At 41.4% G+C, this 18,581-nt stretch overlaps 1 protein-coding gene across 1 annotated transcript in view; it reads left to right on the top strand.

The window, feature by feature from the left end:
* The window catches only part of MRPS6 (mitochondrial ribosomal protein S6), a 47,777-nt gene extending 35,707 nt beyond the window's left edge, over positions 1-12,070 (top strand). Inside the window, exon 3 of the mRNA XM_082055260.1 lies at positions 11,435-12,070. Within this exon, the coding sequence (XP_081911386.1) occupies positions 11,435-11,615 (181 nt within the window). The 3' untranslated portion in view covers positions 11,616-12,070. The remainder of the gene's footprint in view (positions 1-11,434) is intronic.
* Positions 12,071-18,581: the final 6,511 nt, after the last annotated feature.

The following is an 18,581-nucleotide window of genomic DNA, read 5'->3' as shown; positions in this document are numbered from 1 at the left end:
GCCAGCAACTAAGCCCTAAACAGCTGCTTGCTCACTCTCCCCTGGTGAGATGGGGGAGATAATTGGAAGAGTAAAAGTGAGAAAACTTGTGGGTTGAGATAAAGACAGTTTAATAGTTAAAAAAACCCTCTGTGCACACAAAAGCAAAGCAAAACAAGGGATTCATTTACCACTTCCTGTGGGCCGGCAGGTGTTCAGCCATCTCTAGGAAAGCCTGGCTTCACCATGGGAAACAGTTACTTGGGAAAACAAATGTCATCACTGTGAATGTTCCTCCTTCCCCCAACTTTATATGCTGAACATGATGTCATATGGTGTGGAATATCCCTTTGGTCAGCTGGGGACAGCTGTCCCAGTTGTGTCCCCTCCCAGCTTGTTGTGCACCCCCAGCCCACTTGCTGGTGGGGTGGTGTGAGAAGCAGAAAAGGCTTTGGCTCTGTGTGAGCGCTGCTCAGTGATAACTAAAGCATCCCTGTGTTATCAACACTGTATCCAGCATGGATCTAAAACATGGCCCCATACTAGCTACTATGAAGAAAATTAACTCTATACCAGCCAAAACCAGCACAAAACCATGGCTTGATCCTGCCAGTTTTGCGTTTTATGATGAAGTCCTGCTGCCTACACACAGGAGCTAATCAAAGCCTTATCTCAAGACAGAATTACTAATTACCTTGTCCTTCTTTTGGAGTATAAGCATTTTTATGAACTTTAAAATCTTGTGCAATTGCTTCAGCAGAACAAGGAGCTGATGCTACTCTTGTTGTACAGGTGGGTAGCTAAGACAGAGGAACAAAGTTCCGCTAGTTTTGGATGCTGAAGTTGAGACTTTTAGATTCTAGATTTTTTTCTCTAGAGTACATAGCACGCTCTAACATTTCACCACTTCACATGACAGTTTTTGTTTGGATTGGGTGGCAGTGCTTCTGCAGATCAGCTCTTGGGTTCTTCAATGGGGGAACCAGGACAGGATAAGACAGTAACCAGCATCACAAGAACCGTGTAGCAGAGATGAATAGAAAGTGTTTCTCCAGGGGATCTTTCAGACATGTAAACTATCTTAGCTCATTTACTGTAGCAGATTAGCTACTTAATAAGCAGGACAAGGGGATCTGTTCTCTGTATAGTCCTCAGAGCAGATCTATTTTGTGTTCTGAATGAGGCAAGGTTTCAGCAGCAAATGATTGCGATTGTGTCTTGAAACATGGGCAGGAAGCCATCAGATTTATGTCACTGTCGCTGTTCCTCCTTCACCTCCCAGTTCAAGTGTTTCTAAATGCTCAGCAGTTGTTCTGCTTGCGCTGGATTTGGTTTCTCTCTATTTGAATGTGACAGTTCCTTCCCCTAAACTGCTTGGCTTCTTGAAAGGGAGAAGTGATTGAAAGAGGCTACTACAGGAAATAGTTGTTTTGTGTGCTTTTAATTGGAGAACTCAAATTCAGGAGAAACGAGATATTACAAGGGGAAGCAGCAGCCAGTTTCAGTATCTGGTAATGTGGGGGAATTGTATTTCTGTAGAATTTGCTGGGGAGATTGCAGTTCAGGGTATGCTGCCTTCCTGGTATACCATCCAGTATTTTATATGGGCTGGAGAATAAGTTACTCAGGATATTAAACATAATCTAGGAATAGGAAGTGAAAAGTCAGTTCTTGATCCACCTTATAAAATCAGTCATTTCTACTTCTCAGCATCTGTAAAAAGAAATCATTTTTTTTTTAACAGGACAAAGTTAAAAAGAAAAAAAAAAGGCTTTTCAAGATACCTCATTAAGCTGAATTAAACTTGTTCCTTACTAAGAAATCCTAAGGTCTTTTCTCCTTCATAGCCAATTTTTAATTCTATGTTCCCTTTCTTATCAAGTTGATGTACAGTGATGTATTAAGTAGTACAGAGTGTGTCACCTTTTCCTTAGTCTGGGCTTTTTCTGAAGTAACTGAAAGGGCTTCTGTGAGACTGCAAATAATATACTATGTCTCTTGGGGGGAGAGTGTTGAATCTTTCAAAGCTTCGAATTTTGGGGGAGATTTGTTTGCCTTTTTTTTTTTCTTTCCTTTTTTTTTTTTTAAAAAAAAGGTGATTCTTAGCAGAGCTTCAGCTAGTTTATTTTCTAATAGTATGTAGATGGTTGGAGACTTATGATGTATGCTGAATGCATTAGTTACTTGGACCTGCTGGCTGGTAAATGATATGAAAATTAGTGAAATGCAATAGCCGTAGCACGGGTCACAGCTTAATAGCATCTCTTAGCAACAGCTCTTGTCCTAGTGACGGCTGCATGAGCCATCTTCCTGTCACTCAGAATGGCATGGGATCCCCACACCTGTGTGGTGTGTTTGCCTGAAGAATAAAACAACCTTTCTGACCAGCACAGGGACCTGGTTTTGCTGCCATGTAAAACTCCCAGAGCCATGCAGGCTGTGTCTCTTACCTTGAGGGCCATCGATAAGGTGGTGCCAGGTATTCACAGGCCAACCAAGATGTGCTCCTGGTAGTCATCCTTCTCCCATTTAGTTAATGCCATTTTAAACTGCAATTCAAGTCTTTATATACAGTGAAAAGACACATGAAGTGTGATGTGCACAGCAAAGCTACTGCTGGACTTCGGCAGGTTTTGGTGGTGTCTTTAGTGAACAGTAATGAATTAAACTGGAAAATACATATTCATAGGTCAGTAGGGAGGATAGTTCTCTACTTAATAAAGCATTTTGTCCCTCTGAGTTCTGTAGTGCTTCAGCATCATCTGTCCTGGATATACTGCAATATAGGCACATTATAAATTTAAGAATATCCAGGAGACTTCACAGAGAAAGAGAATTTTACTGCAATTGATCTGCAAAGCTCAGATTCTTTTCAAAGCCTGCTGTAGGGGATTGTGGCCCACAGCTGTCACTGGAATGAGCAGTTTTACTCTCCCAGGCAGCTTTGAAGACTTCAGATCATACACATAATTGACTTGTTTCTTCTCAGGAAATTATATTCACTGAACAGGTGGTGTATGTGCATAGAGGGTATATTAAAACAAATTTAGATTTTTTTTTTTAAATGCATCTCTTTTGGCAGAAAACACCCTACTTTTTTTAGAGACTTAGTATTGACAGCTTTTGCATTTAAGTAATTATGAAAATAGTATGTTTTGGGAACTATGTGGATATGTCTGAAGAATCAAACTTTTGCATCACTAGTTTACTGATATTTTAAACTAAAGTTGAATTAGCTAGTAATTGACCTTTACGGTATTAATTGCCATAGTAGAACTTTTCTTTTAAAGTATTTAAGAGTTTGATTCAAGTAACATCTCACAAAATTGTAATAAATACTATTCACTTTATCACTGAATAAAATGTGACAAGGGCACATTGATTCCAGTATGGTTTAGGTATGTAAGTTTAGTTGAGGCATTGAGCCTGAGTGACTTGCCCGTGGCCACCATGTCTCAGAATAAACAGTGGAAGAAAGTAAAGAAAGATTCCTAGCTGTTATCTCCTAATGGGCAATAGATTTGTGCCAAGTATTTGTTTACTAGCCACTACTTGTTTATAATTTTTAATGAGTTGTATTTAAATTGCTTTTAACATGGTGTATGTTTTTAAAATACTGTATTACATTTGTCCAGAGGTGCTTATTTCTGGAACAAGCAAAAGTGAACTGATTTAAATAAGGTGTGTATCAATATTTGAATTCGAGGAATGTTGAACCATGGATTTTGTTTGCTGCTTAAGATGATTCAGAAGCTTTCAAATAAAGCATCCAGACTGGGGCTGGGTGATGCCATTGCAGAGCTATTGTGTGAATTTGGTCAGCGCTAAACTGGAGAATACTGCAACTGCGTGTAAAATGATAGATCTCCGTGGCACAGTCTGTGGGTTTGCACTTTGTGGCATACCTGTTTTCTTTGGCCTTGCCAGGCTACCCCTTAATCATATGCTAGTGACACTTCATGCTTCAGGGCATCAGATAAAGGAGGTGGTTTGGGGGATGTGGTTGGTATGTAGGTTATTTTTACTTCAGGGGAGATGGTACAAGAATGGCTCCAAAACAGATCTTTAAGAAAATAAGATCCAGACACTCCTTTGGGAAGGTGTTGGCTCAAACTTTTTGCAGATCAGGAATTGGTTAAACTGGAAGGAGTGATGACACAGAGGCTTTCAGGAGTAGAAAGTGCCCGGGGTGTAAGTGGGTTTTGGATAGTGTGTATCTTGCTATCCCCTAGAGATTTGTCACTAGTGATTTTATTCCCTTCTTCCTGCCCCACAACATTGCTTCCATTCTTATTGTTGTTATCTCCGTCGTAGAACAGATTATGTGCAACAGCCTGGTCAGTGCTCAGATTTAGTATGGTTTTGTAAACTGATAGACCACCGTGGCCTTCCCCTTCATTTTGTGTGTGTACGTGCTTTCCCCTATTAAATCTACCTGTAATACAGTAATGTTTTTAGACCTTTCTCCCCATGTTTTTATTATTTCATTTAGCTTATTTGTGAGTTCTCCAGCTAAACCGCGTGTAATTCTGATTATCATAACAATTTCCATGTTCTATTTGCCAGTTTTTCGTTGCCTTGTTTTTTTTTTTTCCCTTGCAAATCTGACTTAGAAAAATGGCAATTTTCTTTTGTTATTTGCTTGCTTGTCTCTTAATCTTTTTGTTTGGCTGTTCATTCCCAGATATCTCATCAGCCCACTTGTTCTCTGAAATAGCAAACTCAGGTCTTACTTTTGTTCATGCTGAATTGTATTTTGGGAGCTTATCTTCACGCATGCAGGGGGAATTTTCTGAAGGATATGTGCAGGGACCCTGGTGGTTGCCAGGACCCACTGAGGAGCACAGGGTATATACAGATAGCATCTGATGCATTCAGGAGTCAGAAAATCCAGGTTGCAACGTTAGTTGTGCTGTGGACTTGTCTGTGTGATGGGGGAAAATGAGTCTGAGGAGCAGCTGAGGGAGCTGGGGCTGTTTATCCTGGAGAAAAGGAGGCTGAGGGGAGACGTTATCGCTGTCTACAGCTACCTGAAAGGAGTTTGTAGCATGGAGGGTGTTGGTCTCTTTTCCCAAGTAGCAAGTGTTAGGATGAGAGGAAAGGGCCTCAAGTTGCACCAGGGCAGGTTCAGATTGGATAGGAAAAATTTCTTCATTGAAAGGGTTTTGAAGCATTGGAACAGGCTGCCCAGGGAAGTGGTGGAGTCACCATCCCTGGAGGTGTTTAAAAGGCATGTAGAGAAGGTTCTTAGGGACATGGTTTAGTGCCAGAGTTAGGTTATGGTTAGACTCAATGACCTTAAGGGTCTCTTCCAACCTAAATGATTCTATGAAAACGACAAGGTAAGGAGGCAAGAACGCAGCATGATTAACTCAATTTGGCTTCCAGGCCCTGCAGAGCTGCCATTGCTGCCCAGGAGCTAGAAGCACTTCAGTACTGGCTTCCTCTCTGCTATGGTGGGGAAGGCTGGGAGGCCACCCTGGCCTTCCCACAAATCACTCCCACATGCTCTGGGTGGTTTAGGGGCTGAAGCAGTCGGTCCTCCTTTGGCATCACCTTGTGTTTTGCCTTCATTATGTGGTGCATGACGTAACATTTTTTGCCAAAGTAGGTGCTCAGGCAAGGGAGCATGACTCTCATTTCATCGTGTCTTGGTGGCCCAGTGCACTAGAAATAGTTAATTATGAAGAGGAGTATTTCAGTAATTGTGCATCATGTTAAGAGATTTGAATATTTTGGAAACGTGTCCATGTAAATTACGTTACATGTTCAAACTTCTCCCTTTTCCATAAAGTATCTGAGCTTAGGAACTGTACTTACACAACTTATTTTTAAACAAGCGGCTTCTTGCAGAATGGTATTCTGTGTGGACAGGAGATGCTGAAGTGCCTTCCAATAACCACCACTGTCTGGATAAAATTTTATTTGTTTTATTTGTAAGAGTAAAATTACAGTTATTCATCAGAATTGTTCTCTGGAGTGTTTACAAGTTTTAACAACCTTTTCTTGTCCCCACCCCCTAGGAAAATACAAACTATTGCAGAAAGGACTGCATCCTGCAGATAAATGTACTGACCTGTTTAGCTTCACTCAGGTAGATCTTCATGGTGGTTGAAGACCAAAGAGGAGGAAAGAAAAACAGATGAAAGGGATTGCAAGACTTCTTTTCTTAATGCCACTGAACTAAATTTATAGCTAATGCACAACCTGTGCTGTTTGTTTCTGTTCGGATTTTAGAACATCTTGATCTTTTTCAGCAAAAAGGAGGTCTGGGTCTCTAATGGACTTGGATGAGATCAAAACCAGTTTGAATATTTGAGTATTGTGCACATTTGTAGTATTTTCTGCTAAATTGATTGTCTTCTTCCACTAGATGGGGCTTTCTTCATTGATGAATTGAACCATTACTTTTCCTTAAAATCCACATGTACATGTATGTAAGTGTGCATGTGCCTCAGGTGTCAGAATACTGAAATGTTGGTGTGTGGGTTGTTTTTTGTTTTTTTAAAAAAATTTCCCCTCACCTTCTCTTATTTGGATTGCAATTTGCAATTTTGGTGCTTTTTAGAAGAAATCGCACAGTGCAATACTTGGTGATGTTGAGGCACCAGTATCATTTTCTGATGCGCTATATTCTGTAGCGACCTTGCGCAAGCGTGTTGGTTAAGTGCAATGACTGCTCTTAAAAAGTGGGCTTGGTGGGATGGCAATCAGTCGCCGTTTTGGTGGTTTTTAAGCTGTGAATTATACAGAAAGCAGAGAAGCGGCACAAGCAGAATGAATATTCGCTGTGTTAACTTCAGGCCCACTCATAACATTTTCAAATGCTGCCCAGTGAACATAACTTCTCTAATACTCCAAATATGTTAGGCTTATATGCTATATGCTTATATGCTATAAGATGTATTTCCATTATTTAGTTAGCTAAATAACAGGTGTCTATGTATAGCATTTGGCAAATGAAGTTCCTGAAGACTGGATGGTAAAATGTCTTTTTCCCCAGAGTACTTGCTCGTTACGAATTATTTGCATTGTTGCTGTGACACAGTCTAGTTACTAAGGTACCAGCTTTTGAACTGTACTTCCCCATTGCTGTTCTTGTCATTTTCAACGGACGTCCATCTATTCCATATGTGTTTTTTTAAAAGCTAAAAGTAACACGTATACTAGTCCTTCCAGGTACAAAATTAGAGTCCTTCTGAGCAGGAACTTGCCTGCCTGCTCTGCTAAGGAAGGGTAGCGATGACCAGAGTTGAGAAGAAAAGCAAACTACCTCTCTTCAGAGCAAGGCAGCGGTCCCGAAGATAAAGGGATCACTGAGGCAGCAAACCAATTTCATTTATGTAGGATTACCTTTCTGAAAACGAGTGTCCAGCTGCTCTCATGCGAGTGGCTCAGCTTGTTTTCCTCCAGGCAAGCTGTTGCCCTGCCCAATGCTTCACCTCTACCTGTTTGTCACAGTGTTTTCCTTCCTTTTTATCTTCTACCTCTCCACTGAGGAAGCTTACATAAACTAAGCGCCACTGTGTAGAGGAGAAATTTAAGCGTACAGACATTTTTTTGGCACAACCATGGGACCACACATCCTCTTCCAAGTCCTCCATACCTGTGCTCTGTTCTCAGGTCCCCAAGCTGACAGAGTCCTGTTCTAGGAGGGTTTAAACGTGAGTTTTGATCCAGGTGCTTTTCAGGGTTTTTCGAAGTCCAAGACTGTTCATTTGAAAGCAAAATATTTGAGTATCCTTAAGGCTCAAGGCTCAAACAATTTCTGGCTTGAGTATGTTAAAAAAGATAAAATGCTTTTTTTTTTCCCTTCATATGCGAAGGTATGTTCTCCTTTGAGACTGTGTGATTATTTTTTTTTTTCCCGGTTCATGCATTGTTTTAGTATGTTTCAGTCTGCTCTCCTGTATTTAAATCATCCTTCTATTTACAGTTGAGCAGGCTGACAAAAATAACTCTGGTCTCATAGTGAATCAGTGGAATTTTCCTGCATTTCTCCCCTGGTGACTCGGCCGACTACTAGAGAGCCTAAATGCTTTTGCATTTTTGCTTGCAAGAATGAGGTGGTATCCCTCTTGCAATCCTGTATTTTTCCCTATCTTTAAGCCTCTCTGGGATTTGTGTTTGTTTACTACAGAAAGAGTAGCTACAGCACTGCGTATTAGGTCATAGATCACTGCCTCAAATTAAGGTTGCTGCATTGTGAGTGAGCGAGTTAAAAAAAAACCCTGGCCTTGTGATGCCTGATTTAAATGTTTATATTTGGTGGGGAAGGGGTTTCAGATCTCCTCAAGGATTGCATTGTCAATTGTGTTTGGTTATTGCTTTTGCAACCATTAGTTTCTTCTGTTTCTTTAATAAAGGAATAGATATATATTTCATGCTGGCCCTCTTTTCCTTCTGTCTTTTTTTGGTACAGGAAAGCAATCGTTGCTTGATAACATTGAAGAGTGGTGGTTGTTTTTGAAAACTCACATTGTCCCCAGTTACTGCAGTTTTGTGTCCTCAGATAAAATACCTATTCTGCGAGGAGTCATAAAGATATGCTGTAAAAGCTCATCCTCCCATCCCCCCCTTCTCCTTCAGTTATCAACAGTGCGTCAGTGGAAATTTCCACCCTTTGCTAATGTGAGAGAAAGCACAAAGTTGCAAAGCAGCCTTTGGAGGAAAAAAAAAAATAAAACACACACTTGCCTTTTTAGGAGCATAATGAAAAGCAGCATATGTCTTGCAAGCAGAAACAAGATTAAATTCTTGAGAAATTGTGAGACTAAAATGGTGCAGCAAAGAGCACGATTTGAAATATGGATGAATGGTCTTGCCAAGGGAAGGGGGCCTGAAAGTGGAGGTGCATCACCAGCTAGAATTTCTTCCCCCATCCTCCTTTCTGTTAGGTGCAACTGCGAGAGGATTTGGAAGGCTTCTTCCCAAGGAGAAGAGTTAAGAGTCATCTGTTAAATTTACCAATGTCTTTAACAGAAAATACTACTTTCCCTTTTTAAGGGGTGTACATCTTTCAGATGTTGCTGTGGATTATTTCTAATGAATTTTACAAGCTTAAAAATTGTTTTTGTCCCCGAACTTTTAGTTGGGTGGCATCTCTTACTTCTGGATACAGGAAAACGTTAGGCAGTTCTGTTTTCCACATGTATTAAGCTGAATCCTGTTCCCCAGTTGAAGCCTATGAGGAGTTGCGAGGAGCACCAAACCCACCAGAGCTTTGTTGCACATTATTGTTGCTTCTTGAGGCACATTGTTCCTGTAGCTCTCAGTCAGCCTTGTTGCTGTCAGAGGAGCAGCACCTTCGCTGACGTGACCTGGCACTGATCCCTTGGCTTCAGTGACGTTCTGCTGCAGCCCACACCAGCTGGGCATCTCTTCTGGAGGACTCTTTGCTTCAGTATGGGCTGCAGAGAGAGACTTCTTTTTGTCATAAGACCCCTCACATAAGAGAATTCGGTGCTTCAGTCTGGTCTTTTTGAAAAATACTTCATAGCAGCATTGTGGCTATTAAGTTTTTCAGAATTAGGATGTCTGGCTAAGGAGAAGCTTCTTCACTGTGTTTTCCCTGGGTGGTTTCCACCCCTGTGCTGTAATCCAGCACACGCTGCTTGAGTCATTTCTGGCCCAACAAGTCTACTCTGTGCATAATATTTTTGACGTAACACATTTAGTTGGATGGAACTTAACTCTGTGTGGCATGAAGAACACAAATGTGTCCATTGTTCATGCCCCCATCTCCTGTATTTCCTGGCCACGCTCCCCAGTTCAGCTTCTAGTCTTGTGGACTTGCTGTTCAAGATCACCTTTATGAAGTTGGACTGTGAAGTGTGATGCTCACACTATAGCTGACTTAGTGAGAATCCAGACCTCTTGCAGGATAAAGTCCTCTCTAGTAGGTACAGTTTTAAAATCAGCCCGGGATGCTTGATCCTGCTCAGGTAAAATGACTTCATCTCAGGGATATCACTTTCAAGTTATACTGATGCTTCACGGGGAGGTGTGCTTGAGTGGACTAGGTGGACAGGGGAGCTTTAGTGAGAGGGTGCATGAAGATTGAAATGAAATAGCTAGGTGCGAAGTGCTGTGCTGTACATGTAGCCTTTAAATTACTGATAGTCTTTGAAATGTGGTGGGTGGTTAGTTATCTTCAGAAGGATTTCTGAGACAGTTGCAGTGTCTTTTTACTGTACTGTAGATAGTACCATGCCAAATGCAGGCAAAACGATTAAAAAGTGTTCTGGTTACAGCTCCATTGACAAGGCTGGTTCCTTCACAGCGTTCCAACGGAGGAGGGGTGGCCAGTGACATAGCTTACTTTTTTTTTTTTTGTCACTAGTATAATGTTTAACACCAGATTGCTCATAACTTGCAGGAAAAGCAGACATAATGTTCCTACTGAATTAAGGTACATTTAATGTTAAGAGATGGGATCTGAATTTGCATACCTGAGATTAAATTAGTGTGCAGCGTGTAGTTGTGTCCCTTGTCTGAAATGGGGTTCGTGAAGTGCGGAACACTTCTTTGCTTGTTTGGGTGTACTGGAGTTTTAAAAACCTCTTACGAAATTATAGTTGAGCTCCTGAAGAAGGTGCAGTTCTTCAGCAAAGAAGTTTATTGCAGAAACAACCTTGATGACCCAAGATATTATTGGGGAGCAATGTTCCCTATTCTGTAGGAAGGCGGTCGGCTTTTTCTTTGTAGATGTCAAAGATAGCTATGTGGTGGACACAAAGTGCTTACCTAGAGCAGTGTGTTTTAGACGTGCTGTGATTGTGTGGAAGTAAGACACTTCAGTCCTGCCAATGTCAGCACGACATTATACGCAAGTACCAACTGCGCAACTGATCATTGTGTGTATGTGGCTTCAGCTCCCACCCTCGGACTGAAAATTTAAGGTGTGTTCACATCAGAGATGTGCCTAATTTGGGAGAAGTCCATCCCCTTGGGTTTCTTTTGCTTGCCTTTTTTTTTTTTTTAATTTCTATTCAACTCCAACATAGGACTTCAAAGGAAGAAATGTGCCTGTATGTATATAAGCTTGAAATGTTTCACACCGGCATCTGTCCCCAAAGAAACAATGGCATGAATTTGAGGAAGGAGGATGCATGTTGTAACTGAAATGAATGTGCCACCCTACCTTTTTTTTTCTTTTTTAAGGCTCTTCAAATCAAAGTGTGGAAATGAATAGAACAGGTACAAGAGTGAGCTCTCTTTAATCTCCTTGGGTAGGCAGTGCTGCGCAACAAAGTTCAGGCTGAGCCTCCTTCAATTGAACTTTTCTTATTTGAAATCAAGATAATACTGAGCTTTTATTTCGAACAGTTCTGATACCAAGACGTAAGAAAAAATTAGAAAGCTTCATTTAAGAAATCCCGCAGAACAGTTACTTGAATTAATCTTGTTGCAGTATGGGTATTTTTTTTTATTGTGTGTATGTTTCTCATTGCAGGTATTTTTTGATAGACTTAGAGGGCCCACCTTCGATTGTATCAGCCATGATGGATCATTTAGGACGTGATATTGATGTAATTAGACGTGCTTTTGTAAAGCATCCTGTATCAAAGACAGAAGAATGCAGTGGCATAATCCCAGTCAACCATGAAGATAAACTAATGGGCAAGAAGAAGTGAATATTCCAAATAACGTTTGAAACCTTCTAAAAATTTTTTTCTTCCTGCTATCGAAAACAATTGTGATAACTCGTGTCCATCAAAAATAATCAGTTTTGGCCATGTTATGTGTGTGGTATAGTACACTATCTTAAGTTATTGTAACATTTGAGGTTTCTTTTTGTTTAAAATAATTTGAATAGACTTAATCTGTATGCTTATCTTGATATTTGACAACTCTGAAAATTGATTTTTCTCTTCTCTCAGAGCATTACATTGATAATGAAGATTTATCCATCATCAGAATGGTAAAAATAGCATTCTTTTCCAAAGACAGATTATTTCAGAATATGTGTATTTACATAAGAGATTAAGAGGTCTACAGTGTAAATGTAGCAGTATAGGATGTGATTTGTTGGAGGGGTTTTTTTGCTTGTTTTTGGAAAAAGGTAATAAAAGTATGATTAAAAATAAAACTTGACTCATTTTCTTAAAAGCCAAAAAGGTACAAGGAAAAAATAACTTTGCTAAAAGACACGTCATACTTTCTTTAAGGTAATAACTCTGTTCAAAGTACAGGTAAAAAATTATTCTCTATAGAAAAGGCCAGAAACTTCCAGGTAGCAGGTTAGAGAATAACCATGCTTATTTGTGAACAGAAGAATAAAAGATGCTTTGTTTTACCTTTAGCTAGACCCAGGTGGACATTTGAAACTGGGAAAAACGTCAGGACAAAGGTCTTAATGTATATTTTGTCTCTCTTTTGCTCTTGGGAAAACGGGAGAAAAAGCCATGCACACAAAAGGTGACATTAATGTAGTGTATAACCTCCTGCTGGTCTGATATAAATTCAGTAGTTCCCAGAGGATCTCCCTGTGCTACTGAAAGAATGCACTGGCTGTTTCTCCTTCTGAAGGACTCTGTGTGTATAGATATTTCTGTAGAAGAAAGTAAATTGACAGTGACATGTTATTTTGCAAAGAGGTTATTCTTTACCTGAAGGAGCTTTGTCCAGAAGCTGCCTCCTCTGATGCTGCAGCGTTGTGCGTTGCCGAAGGGAGAGCCAGTCCGGAGGCCGAGGTCAGATTCCCAGAGAGACCTGTGACAGCTTTCATTGGTGTGACTACTTTCTAGCATGTTATTTCATCACGAGGTGTTCTTTTGGTTTTTTTTCCTCTCTTTCACAGAGGTAGCTGGGTCATCTTTGGGGGAAGATGCTGATTTTTTATTTTTTTGTTTTTCCTTGGATGCAGAACTTCGGGGCAAGAAGAAGCCAGTGTTTCTTCTGAGTATCTTCTTTTTTTAAAGGCAAAAGTGCATTAGAGAAATGAAAGAGGAAATTTTCTTTCTGTCTCTTTGTTTAGGAGCCATAAATGAATGTGTGGTGTGTTTTTTGTGTTGTGTTGGTGTTTGTTTGTCTGGTTGTTTGTTTGTTTTCCTGTTTTTAAATCTGCTCTTCTTTTAAAAGTGGGCTGCCACATTTTGTCTCTTCTTTCCTGGAAAAAATGTTGGAAAAATAGAAGGGATGCACTACACACTTAGTGAAGCGGGATCTATATTAGATGTGCTTTTATTTTTGTAGTTACTGACAGTTTCAATTGTGTGGTTGCTGTCTGCTCTGGTGCCTGCTTCTGGCAGAGCTTTTCTTACCAATAGTTTTTGCTTGTGGGACTGAACTTCCTTTCATGCAGGTGTGAGCTCAGTCAGGAGGAGCTATAGGTTTGGAAGTCTATGTTATGGGTTTGACTCCCTGAGCTGCCCTTTCTGGTGGGCTGCTGAAATTTCAGATTTGTAGTGTAGAAAGCGTGAACTACAAGTAGGGAAATATGGAATGCTTCAAAAACTGTGTCTTAAAACTTTCTCAGAAGCTTTTCTCAAATAGAAAGTGAACAGAAAGCCTGTAGTTTAATGTCACTTTGCTTCTGGCTGGGACTTTGGGCCCAAGATATTATTTAAGTAGAAAGGAAAATATATAAGCTTTCAACTTCACAAAATGAAGAAGGTTGTCAACAGGGGCTGTACACATATAAATGTTGTATGTTTGTCTTTATTCAATTTCCTTTAGTGTGGTATTAAATTTTGCATTCAATTTGTTTCAGTTTCTAGGTTGATGCCTGCATTCAGTAGGCATTCATGCCCTTGTTTTCTGCAGGGTCCATTTCTGATCTTATCAGAAGACCGATGGATGTCAAGAGCAGAAGACTTGGGCTCCTGAGCCCAGCTCATCCCAAGAGCTGATCAGCAGTAGCGTGTCTCTCGGGGCCACAGCTGAAATGCAGCAGTGCTGGTTCTGAGGGAAAGTGGTCTCTGGGAGACCACAAGACCAGGCATAAGGAGATGTTACCAGGCCTGTGTTACTGTCTTCCAAAGTACTGAAAGTTGTCTTTGCCTTTGGGATCAAAACACTGACCGCTGAAACCAGTGGCCGCAAGCAGAGCTGTGCTTGCTGGACCTGGTACGTGGTTACACAAGCACTGGTGCTTTCTCAGCAGCAGGATTTATTTATAAAAAGTCTGCTGAATAGCTGGCTCTCAACTGGATATACTATTTTCTTCATAATTGTTAGTTTCTAATATGAACATTTTTTATTTTTCTTTTTAATAGGGGGTGGGGTGGGGGAAGCTAAGGAGGGAGCCTTGGGTTGCAATTTGTTTAGCCCAGTCAGCCACCCAGACTGGTAGTTAGCTATTTTGGGAAACTAATGCATAACAGTGTGTGCCTTCTCTCGCAGTAGCTGTAAATGCAGGAACAGACGCTGGAGTTTATCACAAGATTTGATCAATTCTGGGTTTGCGCAAACAGTCTTGAGTTGTGCCATGGAAGAAACTGAGTAACTGTACCCTGAGTGGTCATAAATTCTTCCTACAGAGGAAGGGAAACCTTGGCACATCTTTCCGATGCGGTTGCCTTTTTGATTGCCGATAGGTGGTTTGTCCCACTGGGTCGTAAGCAACTCGTGATCTCCAAGAATAAAATTTCAGGATGCTATGTGGTGTCTCTGGAAAGCCAGAAGAGTCTGTGGAGCCAAACCATGGCCAGATACCTAAAATGTCAAACTGCATTGGTATTCCCAAAGGCCTGAGCAGTTTGAATACAAGTATTCTAAATTTTGTTTACTGAAGAATCCAACAGTGTAGCTCTTCGACCCTTCCTTAGATTAAGTTCCAAAGTATATAAAATAAGTAGTTTTATGCTCCTAGATACTCTGGTTTTCTTGTTTGTGGATTGTGGACAAACACTGAGTTGGGTAAGTATTAAAATAACATCTGGCAGTTTTCCTGGCTCAGGAATGTTTTCTCCATCTTAACCTTCAGCAAACAAATGAGCACAAGTGGTTTTATGGTGAAGATCTTAGGTATGTCTTCAGTCACTCCTATTTCCTGATTTTTCTCTTTCTCTCAGCTTAATCTTGCACTCTGGAGGTTTCTTCAGCAGACTGAGGTCTCTGCACTGTCAAAATACTCATCATTACTTGAAAAGCACTCGCTGTGGCCACTGGCTTGACCCCAGGAGGCTTGTGCGTGGAGGGGTTTTCTCCCATGGAGCGAGAGTGCATCTTCGTACATCAGACTAGTCCATCAGAATGCTATTTGTTTATAGTCTGAGCTTAAAGAATTTCAGGATCCTCAGTGTCAGCGGAATATTTCTGTCAGTAAATGTTTTAGTGGCATTCTGAAAATAATTTTTCAGCTGGATTTCTACTCGGGAGTAAACTATTGGAGCTACAGGGCTGAGCTGGGTACAACATGCGCACAAGGATGTGTTGCTTTGGAAATCACCCAAGGAGCGGTTAGAACAGCAACAGTCAACGTGACTCATGGGCTCCTGCTGTTGAATCTAGGCTTTGATCACTGAAACACATCACCTGTTGCTTAATGACATCAGTTTCTGTTCAGTAAGCTGCTACACTCTGTTATGAAGGAAGACTTGGAAATTTAAAGCAGTCCGTTAGAGTCATAGAAATGTTGCTTAAGACATGACCAGTCTGTCTGTCACACGGTATTTCTGCTCGGAGAAGCTTTTAGGATCTGTCCAGCACTGCCAGTGTCTCCAGTGTAAACCTTTAAGAATCATTAAGGCAAACCCCCCAGATACTTTGAACGTGTGGCACGTAATCACGGGCTTAAAAATCGTGATTCTTGTTTAAAATGTGAGGTTCTTTTTATCGGCCTTTTACATTTTATGATTCACTTTTTTCAAACTTTGTTGCTGGCATGATTTTCACATAACATCTGACTGAGAAGCTCTCAGAAAAACATGAGCTATAGCAAATGAGATACTTGAGAATTTGCTGGGAGTGTTGCGATTAAAGATAAATTTAAAAGAGAATCATTATTGTGTCCTTTCCTAGAATTCTGAGGTTCAGATAGGATGAAAGTGGGAATTGATATGAAGCCAAAACATACATTTTCCCAACTGCTGCACAAAGGGAAGATTAAAAATGTGTTATTCTCTGTGACCTATGTAATGTGTTGCTTTCTTAGTGCTGCTTCAACAGACCTTTAAAAACACACAGGCTGCAACTGGTAGACTACCTTAGGCTAATGCTGCTCCTCTTTGCACAGCTATTTGTGCAGTACTGTGGAGGAGTGGGAGAGTTACCGCTTATTGAATGCTGGTTAAGTGGGGGAGTGATGCATTGACAGATTCCAGTTCTGGAGTATTCAAGGTTGCCTTCTAAAAGCATTTTAATGGCAGTTAATGCTCACTGTAAACCTGTGAGGGTTTTCATCTCTGTTATTTTTTCATTGTGCTTAGGCTGCCAGGTCACCCCTGTTTGGAGAATGCTGGCACACAGAAAAGCTGGCTTATTAAAATCTTCAATATTTTATGTTGGGGATGGTTTGGGGGGGGATAGTGCAGCTCTGCTGAATCAGTAAGAGGCTTCTGGCTGAGTTCTGTAGGAGCACATGTACCCTAGCACTAGGATGTACTTTCTCCCAACGGCCATCCTTTAGCAGGGTTAGCAGACCTCTGAACTTTTGTTGATGAAGATTCACATGACGCTTCCACACAGAGGCTGGTTGATGCACCTTGAGGAAAGGCTAACCCATGCCAGGCTCTTGTGGACCTTCTGATTGTGGTAATGAGGTAAGTTCAGCTCAGTTCTCTGCTGAGGGCTGGTGTGAAAGTTGCATGCAGGGCGAAAAAGGATTCAATTTTGAGTTTCCCTTCACAGTTCACCTTGAAAGCAGCAGTGGGGTGAGGCAGGGTGGAGAAGGCTTGTTGCATAGTCAGTGTTCTCGCAGGCTGCGTGCACCACCATTTTTTTTTATGTGACAGACAGAATGAAAATGTCATATATAATCTGTTCCATCTGTATGCATTGCTACCTGGGAGATATATGACTGAGGAAAATTTAAAGAGCAGGATGTTTATGGGCATTATTCCCATTCTCTTGCTCAGTGAGTGGGAATGTCATGGAAGAAATACACTCACTCCTTAAATGTCAAGGAGGTAGGCACCTTAGAAGTGCTGGGATCCATAGCACTATGGTGGAGGGGTGATCGGGGCTGAGCAGCTTGTTCAACAATAAGTGGCTGCAGCCATGGTTATAATGGACCACACTGGGTGAAAAGTGTGATGGAGAAGGGTGTCAAAGGAGTAAAGGGTCTGTGTGGAGAAGCTGAAGGGACTCACACTAAGCAGAGGCTGTAGAGGCATGTAAGAATGTTGGGGAGGAAAAAACAAAGCACATCCCTCCCTCTTGCCCTGAAGCAACGTGTATCTTTGCACAGAGGAGTACTGGAAGCAGCTGATGGGTATGGGTCTGTGCCCAGCATGCTCAAAGTGTAGACACAAGACTTGTGCTGCGTCAGCATGCTGGAGGAGAATCAAACCAAAATTGTTTGATCCTCCAATTTGCTAACTACGAGGCAGGGTAGGATACTGCAAGTTGTACCAGCCACTGGAAAGTGCAAATGGTTTGCTTTAGTAATCCCTGTAATCCCCTATAAATAATGCCCTCCCCATATTGATGAAAAAAATTACGTAACAACTGCACCCAGCCAAAGGGAAAAAATAAATGAAAGAAAAAATCAACCAGTGCACTCGTGATGCTGGTCAGATTCATTTGAGCCGCATTAGAAGAGCTTAGGATTCCCGCCAGAGAAAGGAGGACTATCATCAGGAAGGAAAATCTGCATAATCTTGGGCTGCAAAAGTCATTTTCAAGAAACTCCAGACCCCAAGGTTTTGTTTGTCAGGATGCAGGCTGAGCTGAAGGTGGGCGATTAGTATGTTCGGTTATGGTCAGCTATTAATTCATGGGAACTTTCACCCTGGGGTTCCTACACTGACCTTCAGGTCAGTAGTGATTTCCCCTACTTCGATATGGTGGCTCTTCCACGCTCCGTGTGCATTGAGAAATCGCTACTGGCTTTCACTGACATCCTTGTTAATCTTTGCTGAAAAGTGATTTAGTGGATCAAGAGACAGAGCTGTCAAGGGTTTCACTCCCTGGGCTGGATCCACTGGAAGAGCTGCTGGGAGGTATTTGCAATGCATCTGAAGGAAACTTTATTCTCTGATTAGAGGACTGTGAAAGGGCTGTGCATTGTCAACTGATGGGCCCAAGATTTGCTTTAAAAGATAGTGTGTATTTGTTTGATGTACACTTAAATGCTTGCAGTTGTCCTGAGATGTTACTGTGTCTCGGGCTGTGCTTTGAACACCAGTCCACAGGGAGTCACCTGTGATTGACAAAGCTGATCATAATGTCCATTTGGTGGTCCTTGGGTGTGCCATAGGCATTATAGAGTGCACAGAGACATGGCCAGCAGGTGCTGGTCCTGCACTTGTCTTTCTCCCTCCTCCTCTCCTGCCTTAGTTACCAACTGAGAAGCACTCCCGCACCATCCTCTGCTACCCCTGCCCAGAGATTGCCAGCTCAGCCATCTGAACTTCTCAGGAGACCTGGGCTTAAATGCTGGTGGTAAGCCAGAATGAGGTGTGGGGAGGTGGCCTATGATAGAGACCAGTGGTATC

The sequence above is a fragment of the Streptopelia decaocto genome, assembly GCF_964273445.1.
Source record: "Streptopelia decaocto genome assembly, chromosome: 1".
Lineage (NCBI taxonomy): Eukaryota > Metazoa > Chordata > Aves > Columbiformes > Columbidae > Streptopelia > Streptopelia decaocto.
The sequence above is the reverse complement of the archived record's forward strand: the minus strand, read 5'-3'. Positions and strand labels throughout refer to the sequence as shown.